The sequence below is a fragment of the Pelobates fuscus genome, chromosome 2, assembly GCF_036172605.1.
Source record: "Pelobates fuscus isolate aPelFus1 chromosome 2, aPelFus1.pri, whole genome shotgun sequence".
Lineage (NCBI taxonomy): Eukaryota > Metazoa > Chordata > Amphibia > Anura > Pelobatidae > Pelobates > Pelobates fuscus.
In genome coordinates this window covers 174960294-174985495 of record NC_086318.1, presented here as the reverse complement: position 1 = coordinate 174985495, position 25202 = coordinate 174960294, and the positions used below count along the sequence as shown (strand labels likewise).

At 37.2% G+C, this 25202-nt stretch overlaps 1 protein-coding gene across 6 annotated transcripts in view; it reads right to left on the bottom strand.

Moving 5' to 3' along the window:
* Positions 1-25202, bottom strand: part of ADGRB3 (adhesion G protein-coupled receptor B3) — an 880860-nt gene that overhangs the window by 503766 nt on the left and 351892 nt on the right. For all 6 annotated transcript variants that reach the window (XM_063442965.1, XM_063442970.1, XM_063442966.1 and 3 more), the window contains one exon: positions 5160-5324. In XM_063442965.1, coding sequence (XP_063299035.1) covers positions 5160-5324 — 165 coding nt within the window. The remainder of the gene's footprint in view (positions 1-5159; positions 5325-25202) is intronic.

Here is a 25202-nt window from a genome sequence, read left to right as displayed (position 1 = left end):
CAAACGTTAAAAGGAAGGGAAAAAACATATTAGTGTTGGAAAAAGAAGGGAAGGCATTTATGTTGGACATTAGTGGAGCATTTTAAAAAATAAATAATAAACAATAGGATGAGTAAACATATCCCAAGGAGATTCTTAATATTAGGAAATGCCACCATTACAAGGATATTACCCCCTCTATCTAAAAGTGCCATTTTGAAGACAAGATATATATAAGAGATGTATATAAAATATATGTGTACATATATTCCCTATCATAAAATGCTATTAATCTCAAAATCGATGTTGAGACCCAAAGGAGATAAGGTGCGTATTTCAAAGATCCACTTTACTTCTTGGGTACTTAATTTTTTAGGGAGATCCCCTCCTCTCCAGTGGGAATTCATTTTGTCTATAGCAAAACAGTTTAAAAAGCTAGGGTCTGAGCTGTGTTTCTCTAAAAAGTGCTTAGATACGCTGTGGCTTATAAAACCTTTTTTAATATTTCTAACATGTTCACTTATCCGTACTTTTAGTGGCCTCGATGTTTTACCCACGTATTGAAGGCCACATGTGCAGTTTAGTAGGTATATTAAATTTTTTGAGTGACATGTGATCATAGGTTTAATTTTAAATTCTTTTTTAGTGCTAAAAGATTTAAAAGCCATTACATGTTTTTCTTTTTTATCTGTGCTCTTACACGCATTGCACATCCCACAGTGATAAAAACCTTGTTGCGTTTTTGACCAATTAGTTAAAAAATTACTATCATTTTGAGGTGTAGGTTCTAAAAAGCTTCTGGTTAAAATTTGCTTAAAATTACTCGCTCCTCTAAAAATAAATCTGGGTTTTGGACCTAAAAAGTCATGTATTTCCTCATCCTGGCATAGGATGTTCCAATTTTTGTTAATAATCTTTTTGATCATCCCAACATTGCTGGAGTAGTCAAAAATAAAAGGGATCTGTTCTCTCCTATCAGTTGGCACATCACATTTTTTCTTATACTTCAGAAGGGGGGACCTATTTAATGCAGATATTTCTTGGATCTGAGTATCAAGAACTGTCTTATCATATCCTTTTTGTATAAATTGTTTCTTTAACAGGCAGGCCTGGTTTGCAAAGTCTTGTTGCTTTGTGCAGTTCCTGCGTATCCTAAGGAATTGCCCCCTGGGGACATTTGCCAGCCAGGGTTTGTGGTGGCAGCTGTCAACCTCAATATAGCTGTTAATATCGACTTGTTTAAAAAAAGTGCGAGTGGCTAAAACACCGTCACAAACATAAATATTAAGATCTAAAAAGTCAATGCTTGTGTCACTCACACTTTTCGTTAAACGAATCCCCCAATCATTTTGATTGAGAGAATTATTGTTTGGCACCTGTTTCTGTAGCATGGTGCTTATGTCCCAAGAGTCTGGGACATCCCCATGTGAGGGATTTTGCTGTTGCACCTCATGTCTGCCGGAGTGGCTGTGGGGCTCTGTAGATGTTGTAGTGGGACCTCGGTTTCACCGAGAAGCACGTCTCAGCTGGTATAGGCCCGTGCTTTGTAGGCCCCAGACCTGCGCTTAGATTTGACCATATTCGGCGGCAGAAAGAAGGGCATTGATAAGAGTGGACCAGTTCCCCAAGCTAAGGGTGGTATCGCTGGGTTTGGATGGCCCCTGGTTTGGCCAATTTGCTGCAGATTATCATTTGACTTGCCAGAGCACAAAGAGATGGCATCTGCTCCACAGTGCTGGCAAGCTCCGCCTCCCAAAAATTCCACTTCTTAATGAGTGATTGAACAGTACTGACTGGCATTTTCAAGGCTTTGGATATCTATTTATATCCTTTTCCATATTTATAACGTTCCATTACCTTGTTATGCAGGTTTTTTGACAGTTCTTTTCTGCTCCCCATGGCTCAGTATCTAGCCTGCTCAGTGCATCCACGCGAGAGTTAACAATCTTATTGACTATTTATACAAAGACACTAATTGCCATTTTAACTTGTGTGTGTCATCTTGTGTGTCTGTAAGAAAAGTTTACATTCAAGAGTATGTAAACTTTTGATTAGGCCTATTTGGATGATTTCTGTTATCATTATGATTTAAAAAGTAACCAAACAACTATGTGATAATGAATGGCTTCATATAATCACTATCCTTCAATTAAATACATTTGCTTGCATGGTCAGTCATGTTTTCAAAATCAATGCCAAAATGTCACAATTTCTGCCAGGGTGTGCAAACTTTACAGCACAACTGTATCTGAGACTGATTATATACAGTGTCTTTGGAGTTGTTCACAAGTGGTTGCTGGGTGAGATGAGACAATGTTCAAAACATGCATTAAACATAAATATTTGGTTGCAAAACTGGAATATCAGGAAGCAGAGTCTGTATCTCATGGACATACACAGAACATTTTTGAAAGTGGTCCCTCATACATGTCACACTAATGGAGGATGCAGATAAATATGATGTCACCTCTCACAGTTCCAGTAACCTCCATCTGTCTAACCAATATAGTGCATGCACACACTGCATGTATTGGACCATCCATACAGAGATCTGTGTGTTTCAAGGGAAACTGGATTCATGACAGTAGATCATTTTATAATACGTTTTAACATATAAAAATACCTATGTTATAGTTTACTGGTCCTCAAAACACAAGTTGTTATAGCATTTTGTCGAGACATTGAAGACTGACTAAATGTTCTGAACTGGTTAATATATGTTGTAAATCAAGTAGTTTGCACCATCTACATATACTTAAGATAGTGTTTCTTGTATTGTACATCATTAATTTAAGTACTACCCAGATTAAACTAAACTTAGATGCTCTAGATATCAGCTACACCTCACTGACGAGGCCCAAAAGAAGGCCGAAACAATTGTTTGGGGTTGTTGTATCTCTTGTGCAGAGGGAACTTGCTGGCATTTCAGATCTGGACTGTCCGTATGGGTGGGATCAGTCTGAGATAGCTCAAATATGTTCTCTCTGAGCAAAGTGAGCACAAGTGCGCAAAAACTATTTTGAGACCTGAGTGGGGATGTACTGAAGGGCAAGCTATGGTGTCTCTCTAAGCTTTTGTCCGTTCTCAGAGGTCTCATCCTTTCTATTTTGTTTTAATGCATTAACTTGGCTCACCCCAAGTTAAAAGGGTAATCCAGACGTGGACCCCGTGCTCACTGTGCCTAGAGGGATATCAGCTAAACCTCACTGACGAGGCCCAAAAGAAGGCCAAAATGATCGTCTGGGGTTGCTGTATCTCTTGTGCAGAGGGACCTTGCTAGCATTTTGGATCTGAACTGCACGTACAGGTGGGACCAGTCTGATATGCTTCAGATATGTTCTGTCTGTAATGGCACAAGTGAGCAAAAACTATTTTGAGACCTGAGTGGGGATGTAAAAAAGGGCAAGCTAACGAGTTTCTCTAAGCTTTCGTCTGTTCTCAGAGTTCTCATCCTTTCCAATTTGCTCTAGATTATAAGGATGAACAAATGGGACTATAAAGAAAATAAAACATCACAAAAAATTGCTAATACTTCCCTTAATATCAACAGGGGTAGGCTGGTGTTATGGGAAATTTATATAGTTGTAAATGTAGAATACTCAGCTTGTGTATGAAATAAGTACTTTTCAGCAATTTTGTGCAAGGATGGCATTCGGGGGCACCAAAACAGGATAATTACACAGTTATTTACTTATTCACTCATCATAGAATTATTAGAAGTGTGTATAAGGTATAAGAGAGATTGTTAAATGTGTTTAACCCCTTAAGGACCAAACTTCTGGAATAAAAGGGAATCATGACATGTCACACATGTCATGTATCCTTAAGGGGTTAATATAATCATTTTAAACAGGTTAATGCTGAAAGAAAACACTGGTTAAAAAATCCTGGAAATGCATGAAATTTAAATTCCCCAAAATGCCAGCATATTGTGAAATAATAGTTCAGCAGTGGAAAACACAAAAATGGATAAGCGCTAAAGAAACAACTGACTACACTTAGGACTCACAACACTAGTATATGAGGTAGCACTCATATGTTATGGAGCTTAAACTAGCTTTAAGTAAAAATTCTTTGCAGCGGTACAATCCCCACTGATGGATATGTAACTTTTTAGGCGAATATCTTGATGTACAGGTATATATATGAAAGAGGAAGAAAATATCCAATAGTGCTCACTGTAAACATGAATATGTGATGCAGTACATGGACGCTCCAGAAAAAAACTGAGATTTCTTACATCATATGAAGAATATTCACTTCTTCTTCATTGCTGATCTGGCAGTGGCGCGTGAGTAAATTCAAACCTTCAGAGTAAAGGTGACTGAAGAAGAGAATGTTTATGCTATAACTAAGCAGCAAGTGGCAACCATGTGACAGCTGAACAGTCCTTTGATTAGGATCTGTTGCTTAAATGTGACTCCATGGATGATGGAGATGAATTTTTTTTTTTTACAAATTGCGTCATAGCCAAGTTTATATGTTTGCAAGACCACTGTATGTCTACTTTGAAAAGGAGGAGATCCTTTCAACAAATTATTAATTAAGTTGATATTACTGATGGGGAATCTCATATTCCCTTGCAGTTACAAGATTCAACCACCAATACTATATTGGAGATGTCACGCTCCTGGGACAATATGGCTGTTGCCGCTTCACTCCCCTATTTACTACTGATACTGGGTGAAGCGCTGGGGCTGGTCTCTCAATTTGTGCTCATTCTGTGTTATTACTTTGTTTTGTTTTTCTTTTTCCACTCTGTTCCCTCATATATAGGCATATCTACTGTGTAAACTCTCTTCGGTGTCCCTTTCCATTGTGCTCAGGGGTCACCAAGCCATATATTTCATTACTGTAAACTAGATAACTCACTTTTCAGAGACAGACCCTCCATGTTCTATTTTATAATGGTTCTCCTTTTTGCTGAAATATTGTTTTTCTTGTATATCTAAAAATGAACACTGTTTAAAAATGATCTTCTCAGTATGCATGCTTATCATTGTCATATGTATATTTTATTGAACATGTACTATTTGTGTGCTCATAAAATATATATATTTTTTTAAATAAGCTATAATTTGTAGTATTTCCTGCCGGTATTAGCTTAAATATTCCAGGAAATCAATCAGTCAAATGTGCAGATAGTTAAGAAAACAATGTTGTATGACTCCAGGTCTCACCAGGACAAAGGGCGATATTGCATGGTTTATGCTGAATTTCAGGTCCTCCACATAATCTTCCCCCATACTGAGGAGGGGTACATGTCCTCGTTCTTGTTCTTTGGCCTTTCCCACATGTGAAAGAACATAAACTCCAAGGTGACCACTCTTCCCAAACTCCATTTACTGTAGTAGAACAAAAGAATAAAAAAAGTAAACAAAGTTAAAACTTGACCTCTAAAACATTTTTTCTTAGTACATTTTTAACCATATTGTTCAAAACATCAAATAAAAAGAAATATAAGATTTATAAGAAATTATTTTACTGGATTCTGCGGGCTGAATCAAAAGTCATATGAGTCAAAAGTAAAGAACCAACCAAATATTTGTAGGATATTTAACATAACATGTAAAAGAAATACATATATATGAATACAACATATATTATGACAATAATAATAATAATAATTATTATTATTATTATTATTATTATTATTATTATTATTATTATTATTATTATTATTATTATCATTATTGAAATGCCCAATGCACATTTCCAGCATTCCTCAATGTGTTGCATGTCCCTTTAAACGTTATCTAATTGCTAGATAGAAAAAAATGAAAATGTTGCAGTATTACACTGTCACCTATTTTCCAATCTTGAATGAAAGCTCTTGGAAGAACACATGGTTTCTTTGCAGTAAGGTTTCTTTTTATCCTTTGAGAAGTCATACCTATAAAATTATCAGTTCTTTGGGAATGTTGTAGAACTGATGACCTCATCAATATGGTGACGTATAATTAAATAATTTATATAAAGTCTTGCACTATATAACGTTCAGATATTTGGTTTTGTTCACATCAGCATTAGAACCAATATGAAATCTGCTGTTTTTATATCAGTTTTAAAATCATAAGGGGAGACTCTCATGTTGCAGTAAATGTATTATTCCAAGGACAAATACATAAACAATTTACAATATATATATATATATATATATATATATATATATATCCTTAGTGAACACTCATAAAGGGCAATTTATTTTTTGTTTTGAAACAATATACACATCACATCTCATACCAGTTAGTATTTTACATATAGTGTGATATGTTGAGACCTTGAAAAAAAAAAAAAAGTTCATAAACACTTAATATCAAAATTATGTTTAGAAATCCATACTTGATAGTCAGTGATTTATGAAAGCCAAAATAGTCAAAGAATCCTGCTCAGTGTTCGAATTTTAGCAATTGGTATCTATTCATTATGCCAAACTGTTAAGTTGGCCTGTTTCATAACCACAAAGGATTATATTCACTAAACAGTGTTTCAATGTTTATTTGTTTTTTTCCAACTTTGTTATTTTGGACTAAATCTTGTATGCTACTTGATAACTCACTTGTTTATTATAATCTATCATGAATCCATCCATTTATTCATCAATCCATCCACTTATTAGTCTATCCATTCATCCTTTCATCCTTCTATCTTCTAGAGCAGGGTAGCCCATTGTAGATTTGCTTTTCTGGCCTCCTACTATATGACTTGACTTAGGATGAAAGATGGTTGCTTACTCTTGACCTTGGACTCTGCTTTTGTTCCTTACACATAATCTTGTTTATACTGTGGAGTAAGATTTATGACAGCTTAGGCACCTTGTTCATCTCAAGGATAATTTAAGATAAAGCTAAATGGGCTTTTGTAAATGGCTCTAAACCTCTAATGGGGTGAAGCTTTTAGTTTTGAGGTGAAAGGGTTGAGGGATCGTCACCTGCAGTGCAGACCTGGAGCCTGCCTTTGGACAAGTGCAGCTATCTCCACATATTTGACATCTTGGATGAAATACCATCACCATTGCAGAATATATATCCTGAGAGCAGAGTTCTTAGAAGCTCTACAAAGTGTGAGTGTTCCTTTGCATTCCTACATAATTATACCTAATTTATTTTAAATATATTGCATGATTGTGTTAATTTCTCTTTTCTTTAAAATATCTGACATTGAACAACAAAAAGACCCTGTTGACTTTATTCTACATTCCACTTAAGGGCTTAACTCTTTCAGGTGTGGTTATCTATTGTTTCCTTTATCTACAATGTAGATTCCCCGTGCTATGAAACAGCCCCATAAATTACCATGTAAGCAACTTCTATGTTTATCTTTGACAGTCTCTGTTCTGCAGTGCCCGCCTGCCAACGTCAAGGCAGACCCCCCTAAGCCGGTTCTAACACTGACCCTTCAGCCTGCTTCCTTGAGCTTCTGGCAAAGATAATGAGACAGAGAGGGGTATTTTTTATATACACCCCTATATACTTATTAACCCTTAATAGGGAACACATGGGATGGGTGGCAGCATTGTAACCAGGCTGTGTGTATATAAAAAATACCCCTCTCTGTCTCATTAGAGATATCTTTGCCAGAAGCTCAAGGAAGCAGGCTGAAGTGTCAGTGTTAGGACCCGCTTAGGGGGGTCTGCCTTGACGTTGGCAGGTGGGAATTCCCTCCAATGGCCATTGGAGCAACTAAATGACCTCCATTTGTCTAAATATACATAGGGATTAAGGAGAGAGCGCAGGTAACTCTTTCTTTTCTTCTGTTCTGCAGTGTTTAGTTATATCTCGCTTTACATTAGACAGAAGCATACATTTCAATGTGTTTAATTTATTAAATAAATGTATTGACTTGACTTTATTTGTCTAGTAATAAACGTCTATCAATGCTGCCTACTATATCTAAAGAAAAAGAATCAGCGGTATAACATGGCTCTCTAGTCAATACACTCAACATTCCTCTGGGGAGTAACTTTTCACACTGTCAGCACTTTTTGTATCAGATGAAGTATAAACAATGACTGATGATAAATTGTCCCCTTTCTTTGACGATGAATTACAATGACATCAAATAGCATGTATACTAAACTGAACTTAACCTATCTTTAACCCCTTGAGGACAGATGACGGATATATTCCGCCATGATTCCCTGTGCACATCCTTACCAAATCTAAAATAAATATATGTGAATATGTAGATTTGCAAATGTACAAAATGTAACATACTAATCACCACAATTCATTCACTGAAAGGGTTAGTAGGAATCTATGTTCATGTGTCATTCTGACACACACACACTCAATTTAAAAAAAAAGACTTGTTTTTGTTAATAAATATAAAATGTAAAAACATAGTTGCATCAAATGCTTTAATAACAATATATTTGTGCTTTAGAGAAAGAGATCAAAGAGATTTTCCATTTCCTGTAATTTCTGCAATTTTAGAACAGAAAAGTTAATATATTGAAATGTCACTTTATATTTGTATGATACATTTCCTATTTAATTTGAATATATTGATATATGGGCTAGACACTGAACAGTGATTCAAATATAGACACAAATAGCCAAGTGTGGAAAAATTCAGCAGCATAAAATCTTTTACAAATGCTCTCAGGTTAATCAAAGAAATTATAAGATGGTTGTCAATTTACCACAACTCAATGGGTTACAACCATTACACCCCTTCACAATTGGCTGATTTTATTTTTTTATTTTTAAAAGCATAACATTACATTTAAAACATTTAGAGGGTGTATAGCAAGCACATAAATGTGAGATAAAACAACACATTTTTGAATATTGTATTCCTAAAAAAAGAACGTTATACATTTCCAAGTTTTATTTATTTGTACAGCCTTTGCAAAAATATTGAGAGTATTAAATATTTAAGAGATTATATAATATTAATGTTGTGCTATTGTTTTTAAACAAGATTTGAAATAGTAACATAGAAGTAGAAATTCAGTTGCGTTTACACATAGGAGGTAAATCAGAAAAGGTTAATATTATTGGCATTGTACGCCAACTGTACAAATTGAAAAGGGGATTTAATAGCAAATGACACAAACTATTACAAGAGGTTAATGAGGACTCTGCTCAAATGCGCGATAAATAAAAAAACATACTGTATTTTAAAATGTATTTAGCATAAGTAAATTCACCATGTAATTTCAACTATACATTGTGCTAGCAACATCATTAACAATTTTAATTCCTGAAACTGAGTCAGGTCAGTCTTTTCAAGTCGACTATCCTCAAAATCTCGATCCAAACCAAACACTGGGAAAGAACCTGGAATAATTCTGAATTTATATTTTTAAGAGAGGTAAACTAATTTGAGCAGAGTTTTCATCAGGCTATTGTTCTTGTTAAAATCTACCAAATTTGTTGGCTCTAAAAATACTGCTACTACTGATAATAAAATAGCTATTTCTTAAACTTTGCATGATATATATAACCGAGTGCATATAAGACAATGTATAGGTGGGAGGATTATAGACCATGTGAAGGGAGAAAGTCTATGTTTTATATTTAGAAATGTTTTTATTTACAACTTTGTTTTCCTATCAATAACCTCATTGATTGGTAAAAAAAAAAAATATTTAAAAAAAAGTCTGTCCAGGTAACATTTTATTTTGTTTTGATTAAATAATGCTCATTCTCGGCATACTAAAATAAAAAAATACATTTGAACATTCACTTCCCAAAATACACAGATTCTGGAGGTAGTTTTTCTGAAAACTGCTTGGTAGTGAAGGGGATAATGGGATACCATCATCACATATACTCAGGGTTAAGTGAGAATTCTAAGTGAATTTAAAATTTTAAGTCAGGGTAGCCAAAGTGAAAGATTAGCTGACTTAGAGAAAATTTCCAGTTTGGTTATTTTGACATTAAATTTGAAATTTACTTTGAATTCTCACTTTAGTGAATAACCCTGTATGTTAAGGTTTTACAATTCAACTGTTCAGTACTTTGGGGCTTTATAATTTTTTTTATAAGCAACCTATCAATGATTGGTTGCTAACTGACGAATGGCTTTTAAAATCTTAGTCAGTCAGTATTGGAAAATGAGAAGGCATGGTTAAAAGCATGTTTTTGTTCAGGCCAGCTCATGTCAGTTTTCTTCCTCATTTGCTAACAGAGCAATCATCTTTTTTAAAATGTGAATGTTAGCTAAACGCACTCACTGTATAATTAATAAACTCCTACATAAAAATAGTTATTTGTGGAAGGTTAAAGGCACAATCCACTGCCCAAATTAAAAAGAAATAAACACAAATTTACTTTTCCGTAGATATACCCCCAATAAAAACATGCAGGGCAGGTGCTCTGAGCAATTGCCTGCTTCTTGAGGTTAGCTCCTCTAAGCTAAACAACCAGGAAGTGACAGGACTGGTTGTGTGAGTGACAGCTGATGGGTTGGGGGTGTAACAAAATTAATTTATAAAAGTGCCAATTTCTATTCAAATCTGCACTTTTTGTAAAATGAAATCAAGAAGACACACAAATAAAGCACTAAAGTGAACTGAAGTGTTTTAGAAGTCAGGAGTGTCCCTTTAAGTAAGGGGTGGGAAACCTTCGGCCTCCAGATGTTTTGGACTACATTTCCCATAATGCTCTTACAGCCATAATGCTTGCAAAGCATCAAGGCAGATGTAGTCCAAAAACATCTGGAGGGTGAAGGTTCCCCACCCCTGCTTTAACCCCTTAAGGACTGAGCCGGTTGTACAAGTTGTGATCAAAACAAAACCTGGCATATGCGCTTTATGTCTGTCCAACCGTAATTCACCTCTTTCATATTAAATGCACCCAAACTAATTATATATCATTTTGTTCAGGAGAAACAGGACTTTCATGTCATATCAAATATTAATATATTAAACATAATTTAATATGAATAAAATGTAAAAAAATTATGAAAAATTAAGATTCTTTTTTCATTTCTTTAGTATTGCTTGGCATTTTAACTGTGAATGTTATAATACTGTTAACTGTTACTGTAATAAAATGCACATATTTGTATTCAGTGAAGTTTCATGATTAAAATAGTACCCCAAGTACAGGTTACATTACAACTAATCACAACAATTATATCAGTGAAACTACCGTTTGTGTGTGAAAAATGCAAAAACTGCACTTTCACAGACAATATCATTGTTGTGATATGTTTTATGGTTTTGAAACACTAATATTTGTGTTCAGCGAAGTCTCCCGAGTAAAACAGTACCCCCCTATGTACAGGTTTTATGGTGTCTTGGAAAGTTACAGGGTAAAATATAGGGATTGTGAAACATATTCTCTGCACTTTCTGACTGTCCCTCAAATTGTAATTAATGAAATGGCTTAAGCATGTAAAAATATTATATTACTATAAATGTAGAATTTAAATATATATGTATATATATATATATATATATTTATTTATATATAAATATGTCTATATATATATATATATATATATATTTTTTTTTTTTTTAAATATTTTTTAAAATATTTTTAACGCTATTCTAAATGTATTTTGAATTAAATATATATGTATATTAATATCAAAATGCAGTTAGAGTGAGTATACAGTTATATATTTTTTTAAAAATTTAATTTATTTTTTTCAATTCTCTTATTGATCATTTTTATTTTATATATATATATATATATATATATATATAAAATAAAAATAATCAATAAGAAAAGTCCATGGGACTTACCGGGTCCCCGGCGGTCACAATCATTGGGGGCTACGTGGGAGCTCAGGCTTATTGATTATTTTTATTTTATCTATCTATCTATCTATCTATATGATAAAATTATATAATAAATATATAATTATATAATAAAAGAAAATTGGAAAAATGAAAGTAAATTAAATTTAAAAATATATATATATATATTTAACATAATTGTAAGTGTATTTTAATATAAATATTAATATTAAAATACAGTTAGAATAATATTTTATGTGTGTATGTGCATATAAAAGTAGTTAGATCATATACATATACATATATATATATATGATCTAAGCACTTTAATATACTGTATTAAACATTTTTTTTTACTTTTCATTACTTTTAAAACATTTTTACAGGCAGCAGGGAGACAGCCTGAGAGCTCAAGCAGTCACCCTGCTGGCACTACATGAGCCGACTATTCCGGCCATGTGATCGCAAGGACCCCACGATCACATGGGTCGGATTGTGCAGAAGGGGGTTGCCTAAGCAAACACGCAGCCCCCCAGAATGCGACTGCCGTCATGGGATCGGCGGGGACCTGGTAAGTCCCCTGGACCGCCCAAAAAAAAGAAGACATAGAATGCCTGCCGTCCTTAAGGGGTTAAGGAAACGTCAAAAATTATTTTTATGTTTTAATTCCATTTTACACTTTTACTTTACAAATTATTGTAAAACAGATGTACAATTTCACAGAACATTTTCCCTTCAGCCATTATCTCCCATTACAAGCAACAATTTGTTAATTTTTATTTTTAATAAAATTAATGGCACCTATTTGCTATAAATTAAAATGCAGTGATACATTTACATGGCCTTTTAAATATTCTTATAACACAATGTATTCAATGTTTATACATAAAACAGCCCATACCACTGCAAAAGTGTCGTGTAATAAAATTATTCATTTTTATGCACAGCTGGAAGGAAAAAAAAATAATAGTTTAAAAGTGTGATGTATTTCGCCATAACACAAAGTAAAACATATGTTATTTTCCTAACAAATGGCCTTTTTACGCAAATGCTCTGTAAGAAGGCATCCAGGAAATTGTACAAAATACATAAATTACAGCATATCTTATATGTTAAAACCAGCTGCCACATTTAGAAAATTAAATTTATTTGGATTAGTGCACATTTTGCTAGGGTTGCTCAAACAGATTATTTTAATCAAATGAAATGATTCTGTATGATTCATATTTCCATTGCATTTTTTTCATGCAACTTCCTTATACTATCGAAGAAAATGAGGAGCAAAGTTTAAAAATACTGAAGGTAACACAAATGAACCTATATTGCATCTTAACATCAGTTTCTCTAGTAACCAATTTACTACATATTGGCATGTGCCATTAAAAGATTATGTTCTTTAATTGTATCTATGCTTACTAAGCAGTAAATTGTAGGTATTTGTTTACTATCGTCCATTTTTTCTTATTACATAATTATACATGTTATATAACTCATTACCAAACTAACTGTTTAGTGAATGAACCCCTTAGCAAAAGAGTTCTATCCATGTGGAATTATGATATTGCAGTGGGCTGCTTCACCACAAGGCAAATGGAGCAGCTGCCAAGGGCCTGAACATCCCAGAGGAGTCCACAGCTGCCTGTGTCAAGCACAGGGGAATCTAATATGGAAATAAACATGCTTTTAAAAACCATGTTGCAGATCATACTATGTTGTCAAACCAAGTTTAAAAAAATATATGCATATATAACTGAGGAATTCAGAGATCAAAGTATTAGGTTCATCCATAAAGCGTGTCAATTTCTCAGGTTATGCACTAAGAACCAAAAGATTTGCTGACATCTGTCATACACCATTGGATGCACAAAACTTCGTTAGTATTTTTCTTTACAGAATAGTGATTAAAGTTTGACATTGCTTACATAATAAAAATACAACATATAAATGAAGTGGTTTTGGTGTATAGATTGTGCCTGTTTTGTCTGGCAATGTTTACATGTTGTCTAATAAACATGCACACTAAAACATCAATAAATAAAAAGCACTTTTCTATTAATATGTTTAAAAACACAAGTACATACAACATATAAAATTATCATACAACTCTGATCAAAAGTAGCACCCGCAATGTATGCTGCAACAATAGAGCAGAGATCCCTGGTGTTTTGTTAATCTTATATATTACCTATCTCAAGGTCCCAAACATAATGCCACCAAAGACAGAAACCTCCTCTCAAAAAGAAGCACATGATTCAGTGTCTCTCTATAATAAGTACTGGATTTGCAGAGTGTGGGGATGGCCACATATGTGCTACTGGGTCACTATGTTTTTTTATGATAAGCATGATAAGCATCTGACTGGCCCAAACGAACATGCATTAAAAATAAATATTCAATTCAGTGTTGTGTTTTATCAGCTCGGTTTAGTTTTAATTTAAATTAAAATAAAACAACACGGGGGCGGAGCCAACGCTGAAACGGAGCAGACGCCATTTACTAGAGCTCCACACGGCCAGCGCAAATTGTAAGAAATATCTGCACACCCGCAGCCCATCAACTAAAACCAACGACTGATACGACCCCCTGACACCAGGCTGAACACACCGATGCCTTTTTTTCAAAAAACGGGCACGAAAAGCCGCACTAAGGGAACGGGGGCCTACCGCACACGCGACCAGTACCTCACCAGGGAGCTGACAGCGTGGCTTGACCGGAGCCCGCAATACACAGAGGCAGACTCCCACACGTCAGAAGCAATGGGACGGAGGTCTCACAAACCGGCCACAAGTGCTCCCACTCCACACAGGGACGTAAGCAGCTTGCTGCACACCCCTCCACTTGCACAGATACGGGCCCACACGGAGGCCTCACCAGAAAGGTCTGAAGATGGGGACTCAGTACTCAGCACTGCTACATCCATCACGGGCAATGCAAAACTGCAGACTACTGATGATCTGACACCAGCGACGAAACAAGACATCCAGGCCATGCTGGTGGGACTCCAAGGTAACTTACAGAAGATGTGGCAAACTGATTTAAAAGGGCTAGAGGCAAAAGTACAGGCGGTATCGGCCCGCACTCAGGCCACTGAACGAGAAACTACAGACCTTCGCCGAGACCTAATCTCACTAACAGACACAGTAGCCCAGCTGCAAACAACACAGGCCACCATCTCCAGGCAAGTAAACATGCTAGACGACCGGGGTCGGAGGAAAAATGTCAAGATCAGGGGGATATCGGAGTCAGTGCCATTGGACGAACTGCCCCATTTTATCAGGCGCCTGGTGGCTTCCCTCATCCCTAACAGGCAGGCAAAACACTTTATATTTGATGGTGTATACCGCATAGCCAAGCCGCAACGGGCACCCAAATCAGCCCCGCGTGACGTAATCTTGCGCTGCCAAACCTTAACGGATAAAATAGCCCTAATAACTGCCATGAGAGGGAAAGCTCCATACCACTTCGAATCACAACAAATCACCTTCTTCCAGGACCTATGCAGGGACACACTAACATGGCGCAAGAGCTTGCAGCAAGTGACCGCTGCCCTACAGACAGCAGGCCTCGTCTACAGGTGGGCAACCCCCAGAACGCTATGGGTAACGAAAGACGACCAACACTACAAAATCACCAACGCAGAAGATGGACCGGCCTTGCTGACTACGCTGGGGCTTCCTGCCAACGACTTAGGAGCAGACACTCCGCATCCTGGACCTGAGACGTGAACCCAGGACTATACAATAGACATTTCGTTTAAGTTCCCTACCAGGACTTTGCCTTTTTTCTTTTTCTTTGTTTTTATTATTATTGTCCTGTTTTGCTAAGTAAGATACATGTTTCCCTCACTATACCAAGTTCACTTGCCCCCTCCACGATAAGGGACTGCATGTCCTTGTAACCTTAAGACAACAAAGCAACACACCGCTCTGGCTCCCCCTCCCCCCTAATGCCCCGGGGTCCAGGGACATAGCCATCGTTGGAGCACACATTCGCAAACGATCTCACATCTCTGACACACATTCTCCCTCCACAGCCCCAAGAGCTCAGTCCCACGACGACACCGATACCCACGCTCTATAACCCGACTCCACTACACATAGACGACATTTTAATCCCTATCCCTTTTACTGCTACTCAACTCTCCATACACCCCTTAGTCGGAAAGGGAAAGGGAGCTTACCAGCATAATCCCTGTATCAGACCCAATCGCCTTTGGTGCAATGTACCACGATGACGCCTACCACACACCCTTGAGACACAGGCAACCAACTTGATATAACCAACCAGTCCCGTATAATTAAAATGTGCACTGATCACCCGTGCTCCAACTGCGAGATGCACAGACTACTACTATATTTTATACATGTGCTGTTGTGGCAACCCAATACAATGTCTGTTACCTTAAACTTGCACTGAAAAATAAAGATTTACAAAAAATAAAATAAAACAACACTTACAATCTGTGATAAAAAGGGCTAATTATTTAATTGTCAAATTAACCCTAAGCACCATAACCACTACAGCCATGGAACCCTCCCAGTTTAATTTGTCAAATCCACCTATCTTCTGCAGGATAAGCTAGATGTCTTTACTGAGCTAAACCTGATAATTTCAGCCAATGAGTGTGGCCCTGCATGGCCGACTCAGCTCAATGCATATGTAGACAGATATGTACTGTGTTGCCGTACATTATCTGAACACATTTAGATATCGAGTTAGGGAGCCTTACAGAAACCAAGAAACAACATTAAAGCTGCTACCACTATGTTTTTATTATAGTGCATACAAAGTCATTTTAGTTATATTGTTTTTTGTACTGTCATTTTAACCTGTGGCTAAATCGTGCCCAAATACATTGAACACATCATTTACCATCATTAATAATAATAATTCTCTGCAATTTAGGAACCCCAGGTGTCCACAGTGCTGCCAGCAGGGAGACTGCCTGAACTGACAGACAGTCCCCCTGCTGGTGAAAAAGTTACAAAAAGTTAAAAATAAATAAAAATAATTGCACTGCAAAAATACTAAGTAAAAATAAAAAAATTCCTATTTTTAAATTTGTAAATGTACACTTGGTACCAAAACTGATAACCAGAAACATACTCTCTTTCAAAAAAGCACAAGTAAAAAACAGAGTACAGCTATCCATTGAAAGATATTTCTCCCATGTGCCCTAACAGTTGACATTCTCTGAAGGTAATCAAGCAGACTGATTCAGGTATGATTATTTGCTGATGACCACACACTCCTGCCTCAAATGTCACTTTGCCTCTAAAAAATATTAGCTGATGAGTGTTGTTTAAGCTAATACAATCTAATTGTTATTGATTGTGGTTTTTAGCAAACTAGGTAACATTTCCTCTTCATTTATTTATTATGTATATAATAAAGTACAAAATCTCAAACAGAAATGTCTCTGGTGCAGATAACTGTACAAAATCTTAAATGTAAGATAATTATATATTATATCCTAAAAGTGTCAGGCACATAAATCTATCTATCTATCTATCTATCTATCTATCTATCTATCTAATTATTATATATTGTATTATATATTGTATTATTATATTACTTTAATAACCATAAATAAAACCAAATAGTTTGGTATAAAACAAATGTTGGGATCTGTGTTAAAGTCTGACAATATGTTGTTTTGTTTTAATTTTTAAATGCATACAAATATGGCTAAAGTACAGTTCTTTAAACAAATAATTTTAGATAGATGGGTTGAAAGACAGATAGATTAGATAGATAGATTAGATAGATAGATAGTACCCATCCTGAAAAAAGTTAGTGGAATCCACATCAGTCCATACTTGCAAGCGCACTGTCTTGGAGTTATACTTGATTCTGTCCTCACCTTTGAGCCTCACATCCAGTATGCTACCAAATCCATCTTAAAAACATAGCCCGCATGTCCCCCTTTCTTACACAAGATGCTACTAAGGAGCTTGTCCGTGCTCTAGTAATTTCTTGCATGGATTATTGTAACCCTCTCCTTATTGGTTTTCTCAAAAGCCATACTGCCCCGCTACAGTCTGTAATGAATGCTGCCACCAGATAGATTTTCCTCTCTAGTCGGTCCTCTCACACCTCACCCCTCTGTCAGTCATTACATTGGCTTAATGTATCCTAAAGCAGTCAATTCAAAGTACTAACCCAAACCCATAAAGCATTGAACAATTCTAGCCCCTCTTATATCTCTTCACAGATCTATAGGTATGCCACTTCTCGGTCTCTCCACTCTGCCCATGACCTTCTCCTGTCTGCTGTCCGCACCCGTACGGCCGACTCACACTTGCAGGACTTCTTGCGGGCGGCTCCCTTCCTATGGAATAGCATGCCTACTGCCATCAGACTCTCCCCTAGTCTTCAATCATTTAAGAAGTGCCTTAAAACCCATCTCTTTAGGAAAGCTTATGGCCTCTCAGTGTTACCTCTACCTTCCATATCTGTCCCTTGCTCTCTCCCAAAGGCAGGGCCGGACTGGGAATTAAAAGCAGCCCTGGAAAAAAATATTTACCAGCCCTGATAATGCGTCGCACCAGCATAGTGTGTAGATACAGAGTTAGAAAAGAGTACTTAAAATTAAAAATTATTACTCTAACGTGAAAAAAGCACTCATAGGCTTCAAAATAAACAAAAGTGCTGATTTATTTTAAGCAGATGTGCATGTAATCAATGTTTCAGTCCAACTACCTTGACATATTAAGGAAAGCTTGGTAATGGGACTGAAATGGTGAATGTATATAGGGCACAACTGTAAAAAATTGATGTTATCTTGTTTATTTTGAAGTCCTGTGGGTGCGCTCTTCACTTTAAATATGTTATTGTGCTGGAGTATGCACCTAGCAACAAGACTCAGCCAATATCTGCTCATTACATATGGTACATATTAATGACATGTCTCTGTGTATTATGCATATATAAATGTACATTAATATATGTGTAAATATAAAAGGCATACTTATATATATATATATATATATATATATATGTATGTGTATATATGTATATATATGTATGTATATATATATATATATATATGTATATAACTAATACACACATTAATATACATGTCATATACCAGTGGAGGGTCCAGAGCCTGATTCCGGGAGAGGCACTTGTAGATAATTTAAAGAAAAAATCCATGCACAATAACCACTACTGCTCTGTGTAGTAGTTATGGTGCAAGGAGTGCCGGTACACCCTCACAGAGTAAGTAGTCAAACCGAAAGAGAGAGGGCGTATACCGCGCTTATTGATTTAAATGTAAAATATACAAAAAATACATACATATGTTCTTGGATATTCCAATTAATCGTGACCTCAAAGAGAAATAAAAATAAAAAAGATAATAGCGCAATACAGCAAATTTTGTCTTGAAAATAGGTGGTTAATAACTATGTACAGTCCACTCACATGAAAATGAGCTATAACAGAGCTCTACTGTGCAGCGCTTGGACGGTACAATCCCCGTCTTTGGATTAGTAGTAGTTGCCGTAGATGTTTTCAAGGTGCCATGTGTGTAGTTGGTATAAAAGAAAAGATAGCAGCAATATGGTGAAGTAAGTCCAAATGGAAAAATAGATAATAAATAGTAATGTACTTACACTTTCCAGAGCATGTAACCTGCTCTAGTGTAAACAGCTTAGGTGGTATGATCCCCACCAAGGATATACAGGATACCAGGAAATGAAGATTATAAGTCTAAAAAGTAACTTAAAAGTATACTTTAATATAAACAAGCTAAACAATGAAATATAAAATATAGATATAAAATATAGTCCCACTTAACGCGTTTCGCCTAATCGACTTCTTCAGAAGTGTGGTGTGATGTTCTGCTATTAGTCTAATTGACTGCTGCCTGGTCACTATAGTGAGCGTCTATTACCTTTCCTTTTTTAAGTAGTCAAACCATTTAAGAACAGTTTGACAACTTACCTGGGGTCTGCTGGGATATAGGGCTGTAGTAGGGTATAGGAGCAGTGGTGCAATGTGTGAGGGGTGCAGTGTGTGTCAAAGGTTCAGTGTAAATATGGGGGGGGAGTGTGTGAATGCGTAGGGTGTGTGGGGAAATGTTTGTATGGGGGGGCTGTGAATGTGTGTGTGGGGGGCTGTGTATGTCGGTGGGGGGCAATGTGTGCATGGGGGCAGTGTGTGAATGTGTATGGTGTGTGGGGGCAGTGTGTCTATGGGGCTAGAGTTCACTCTCAACACTGTGACCACCAGGAATTCATGGTGGTCGCAGTGGTGAGAGTGAACTCTAGCCCATAGCTCCAGGGCTAGAGTTCACTCTCGTGAGAGCCGGAGCATTGCCGTGGTAACCGCGGCAACGCTCTGTGCTCGTGCGAGAAGGACGCAGAGGAGCCGGCTGCCTGCATGGTGCCTGTGGAACGGGGAGGGAGATCGTCTGGCAGGGGAGAGCCTCGTGGGGGGGTCTCCCCTCTCCTTCCCAGTCTCTCTCTTCCCCCTCTGGCCTTCTCCCCCTCCCCTTGTGATTCTCTCTCCTTTCTCCTTCTGTCTCTCTCTTCCCCTCTGTCTCTTTCTCCTCCCTTTCCCTGTGGCACTCTCCCCCCCCTCTGTCTCTCTATTCTCCCCCTCTGTCTCTTTCTCCCTCCTTTCCCTGTGGCACTCTCTCTCCCCCTCTGTCTCTCTATTCTCCCCCCTCTGTCTCTTTCTCCCTCCTTTCCCTGTGGCACTCTCCCTCCCCCTCTGTCTCTCTATTCTCCCCCCTCTGTCTCTGTCTCCCTCCTTTCCCTGTGGCACTCTCCCTCCCCCTCTGTCTCTATTCTCCCCCCTCTGTCTCTTTCTCCCCCCTTTCCCTGTGGCACTCTCCCTCCCCCTCTGTCTCTCTATTCTCCCCCCTCTGTTTCTTTCTTCCTCCTTTCCCTGTGGCACTCTCCCTCCCCCTCTGTCTCTCTATTCTCCCCCCTCTGTCTCTTTCTCCCTTCTTCCCCTGTGGCACTCTCCCTCCTCCTCTGTCTCTCTATTCTCCCCCTCTGTCTCTCTATTCTCCCCCCTCTGTCTCTTTCTCTCCCCTTTCCCTGTGGCACTCTCCCTCCCCCTCTGTCTCTCTATTCTCCCCCTCTGTCTATTTCTCCCCCCTTTCCCTGTGGCACTCTCTCTCCCCCTCTGTCTCGCTATTCTCCCACTGTCTTTCTCCCCTCCATCCCCCCCACCCACCTGAGAGGAGTCAAGGGGGCCGGCCGTGTTCCATGCTGCAGCCTCGCCGGTCTGGTGTCACTCCTAATGCTGGGGGCTGAAGGAGGAGGGAGCATGTCTCTCTACCATGCTCCCTCGCGGTTCTGGTTCCTGTGCTGGGAATTGTGGGAACCGCGAGGGAGCATGGTAGAGCATGCTCCCTCCTCCTCCTTCAGCCCCCAGCATTAGTGACAGGAGTGCCGCTGGACTGGTGAGGCAGCCAACCGGTCCGGCGGCTCCAGTGCGGAATGCGGCCGCCGGCCCCCTCAGAGTGTGTGCCACCGGACCGGCCACCCGGTGGCACATACAGAACCAGCGCAGCCCCCATGTGCCGCGGCCCACCGGGAAATTTCCCGGTATCCCGGTGGGCCAGTCCGGCCCTGCCCAAAGGGCAGCACTCTACTCTCTCTTCCAGCTCTGCTTCACTCCCACCTTATTTGATTGCTATTTCCTGTCCTATTGTGCTTTATACCCCGTCTCCTATAGATTGGAAGCTCGTTTGAGCAGGGTCCTCTTCAATCTAATGTTCCTGTAAGTTTTCTTGTAATTGTCCTATATAGTTAACTCCCCACTCTTATAATATTGTAAAGCGCTACGGAATCTGTTGGCGCTATATAAATGGCAATAATAATAATAATAGATAGATGAGAAAAAGTAAAAGGGAAAAAAGAGGAGCAGTAAACAATATATATTTATATATTTAAGGCCAAAGGCCGAAGGCCTGTATTTGTGGGAGGAGTTAGCGTTCCTATATAAACGCTACTCCCCCTACCTTGCCGTATACGTACGCTGTTCACCCCACCCACCTCACCCTCTTAGACAATTCATTCGGTTGGGCCCCCTTTTACAGGCCTACCCCTACGTCGGTTCCGGCACACCACACCGACTTAATTCCAATCACAAGGTATTTCACAATACGATATTAACCGACCACAAATATACAATATATAAGTATATGTTTTTACTGCTCCTTATTTTTGTCATCTATTGGACACTTGATCTGTGAATAAAATCAACATTTATTTAACATTTAAACATTTGTCCTAGCCATCATTTATTTTCTGTTTCCCATCAATCATTTTTTTTTTTTTTTTTTTTTTTCACCATTGGCAAAATTTAGAAACACAAAGTAAAACAAACATTTTCAGCATTGAGCAGCTGATTTGGTGATTTGGGTACATTTCGACTAAGAGCTGTGGAATTTGACTGATCACCCGATTGCCCCAAATTCATATGAATTGCAGATTGAGCTGAAACGATTTCCTAAGTCTAATAAATAATAACATAGAATGTAAATAGAATAGGATGGCGCAGAAATATGGAGAAAATAAATTAAACGAATGAATGCAGCAACCTACAAGGGGATCTGATACAATTCACCAAGTAAGAAATAAACCATAAAAAGTAGGTGCGCAAAATAGATATATCCCTTTAAACAATAAAATGTGCAGAGCATGCAAACTTGTCATGCAGTTAACTATAAAAACGCAAATACAAACACATATTGGGATAACACCATATATCAAGTGACTTATGCAGGAAAATGCACACTGATAAAAAATAAATGATTAATACTTGCACAGGTCTGCTCAGATGGTCCGATCTGAAAATATAAAGAGACACAGACCTAGTGCAATATTGTTGAAAAAGATAAATATAGCTAAAGAGGAATGTTCCAAACTCACAATTGTGGAGTGGTTGTAGTACCACTCTAGACTATCTGGCTCTGGGAGGATCAGTCCCCTGTAATCGTAGGATCCGATGGGTAGACAACTGGAAGCAATCACTCGGTATCCGGTCCGTTTAGAAGTAAAATTCCATTTTATTTCAACATAAAAAATGTGTTTAAAAATAACATAAAAGTATATTCCTGTCGCTAGTTTGAGAGTTCAATAAGTCCAGAGTTACGTTTTCTGAATAAAACGAAAGTAGTAGTTCTCTTACTCTGTCTCCGACTCTCCCAGCCAGCGAAGTTGCGACAGGAATATACTTTTATGTTATTTTTAAACACATTTTTTATGTTGAAATAAAATGGAATTTTACTTCTAAACGGACCGGATACCGAGTGATTGCTTCCAGTTGTCTACCCATCGGATCCTACGATTACAGGGGACTGATCCTCCCAGAGCCAGATAGTCTAGAGTGGTACTACAACCACTCCACAATTGTGAGTTTGGAACATTCCTCTTTAGCTATATTTATCTTTTTCAACAATATTGCACTAGGTCTGTGTCTCTTTATATTTTCAGATCGGACCATCTGAGCAGACCTGTGCAAGTATTAATCATTTATTTTTTATCAGTGTGCATTTTCCTGCATAAGTCACTTGATATATGGTGTTATCCCAATATGTGTTTGTATTTGCGTTTTTATAGTTAACTGCATGACAAGTTTGCATGCTCTGCACATTTTATTGTTTAAAGGGATATATCTATTTTGCGCACCTACTTTTTATGGTTTATTTAATAAATAATAACAACATTTTGTTTTTACAAAAATGTCATCCATGATTATAAATAAATGGATTTAAAAAATATTCAGCCATTCTCCCCTTGAAAAAATAATAATCCCTAAAATTAATGAGGGTCTCTGCCAATGGCCCCCTTTCAGTACGCACCAAGAATGTATGTATTTTGGGATGGATAATTACTAATTCAATGTAATAATGTACTTGTAAATATGGAAATAAACATATCCTCTCTCTCTCAATTTCATATGAGGTTCAATAAATAAAGAATTAAACCAAATATTTTGGTAGTAAATAAGCTCTAGCAGTTATCCTTGAAATTAAAAAATATCCCACATAAAGACAATAAAAAATACATTATAGTGGATGGTGGGAATGACAAAAGCATGTATTTAACCCCTTAAGGACACGACATGTGTGACATGTCATGATTCCCTTTTATTCCAGGAGTTTGGTCCTGAAGGGGTTAAATAATTGCCTTGTCCTTTTGCACATGCAACTAATATCACAATAGCCTCACTAAGTATAAAATATGTTTCGAAAATAAGGATTGCCTTTTGTGAAAGTGTTTGTAATAACTAATAAAGCATGTTAGCAATGCTGCAGAATCACTGACAAGTGAGTTAGTTATTTTTAATTAAAACAGAACAGTATAAATAAAAAAACATTATTTTATTCAGATAGCCAGTGTAGCTTTGCTACCTAAGCAGACCAGTCATTTCCTACAACAGAACCAAATTGGTAGACACATTCCTTTTGTTACTCCATATGTGGTTAGCTTTTAAAGCAGATCCAAACTTTAACTGAAAATGGTAAACACTCTGCCAAGCCTTTCTGAAGCTTTTGTAGAATGCAAAGAGAATATAGTCTGCACTGTAACTTTAATATAAGAGATAAGAGAAAAATACACTCGGGTCACTGGATGAGCGTTTTGTACAATATTCAATGTGTCAAGAAGCTCTCGACTGCAAATGGTGCATAAAGTTTGCCAACATCAGCACATTTGCAGATCCGGTATGAAGCTTAGAAACATGGCTGAGTGCTGATATTGTATTTAGATAGCTCAACCTGAACTAGTAAAGAAACAGAAAGGAAGTATGAATCAATGATTTTACTAAGCAATTTGTGCTCCTATTACAAGTCATAATCACTGGAGCTCAAAGGTTTGAGATTTGCAGGTTCGCACTGAAAAATAGCAATATTTTTTAAAGGAACAGTGTAAATAAAAAATAACAAACATGCCATTTAAAATATTTGTAATGGTAATGTACTTTTTTTCTGTTTATTTTAATAAGATGTCTCTAAGTCATACATAAAATCAAGAAAAAAAACATTATTATTCTGTATTATCATTGTTATTACTTATGCATGCAAAGTCATACATATAAATGTAAACTGACAATATTTTTCATGTTGTATTTTCTGGTAAAGACTATAGTTTTATAAGTATCTATAAATATTAGTCAGTGATAAAGCAATAATATAGTACTGCAGTATATTTCTGTACACAATTTGATAACGTTTTCAGGACATTTTCCTTTTCTCATGTGTAAAGCAAAGGTATGACAAAATAGAATATATATATATATATACAAAGATTTGTGATACTCTTGTATAGTATTAAAGGAACACTATAGCTGTAGAAATGCAAACCTGTATTCCTAACACTATAGTGCCCCTGTCTCTAGTTAGATTTATGGCCCTCCCTCCATTTGCCATAGATATATTTTTTTAAAAGCTTTTTACTTACATTTCCCCCCCTCTCTCAACTCTCTTCTTAATTTACTTTATTGTGGGTCCCTGGTTAACTGAGAGGTTTGATTAGGATTGGGTAGATATCTATGATGACAAAAT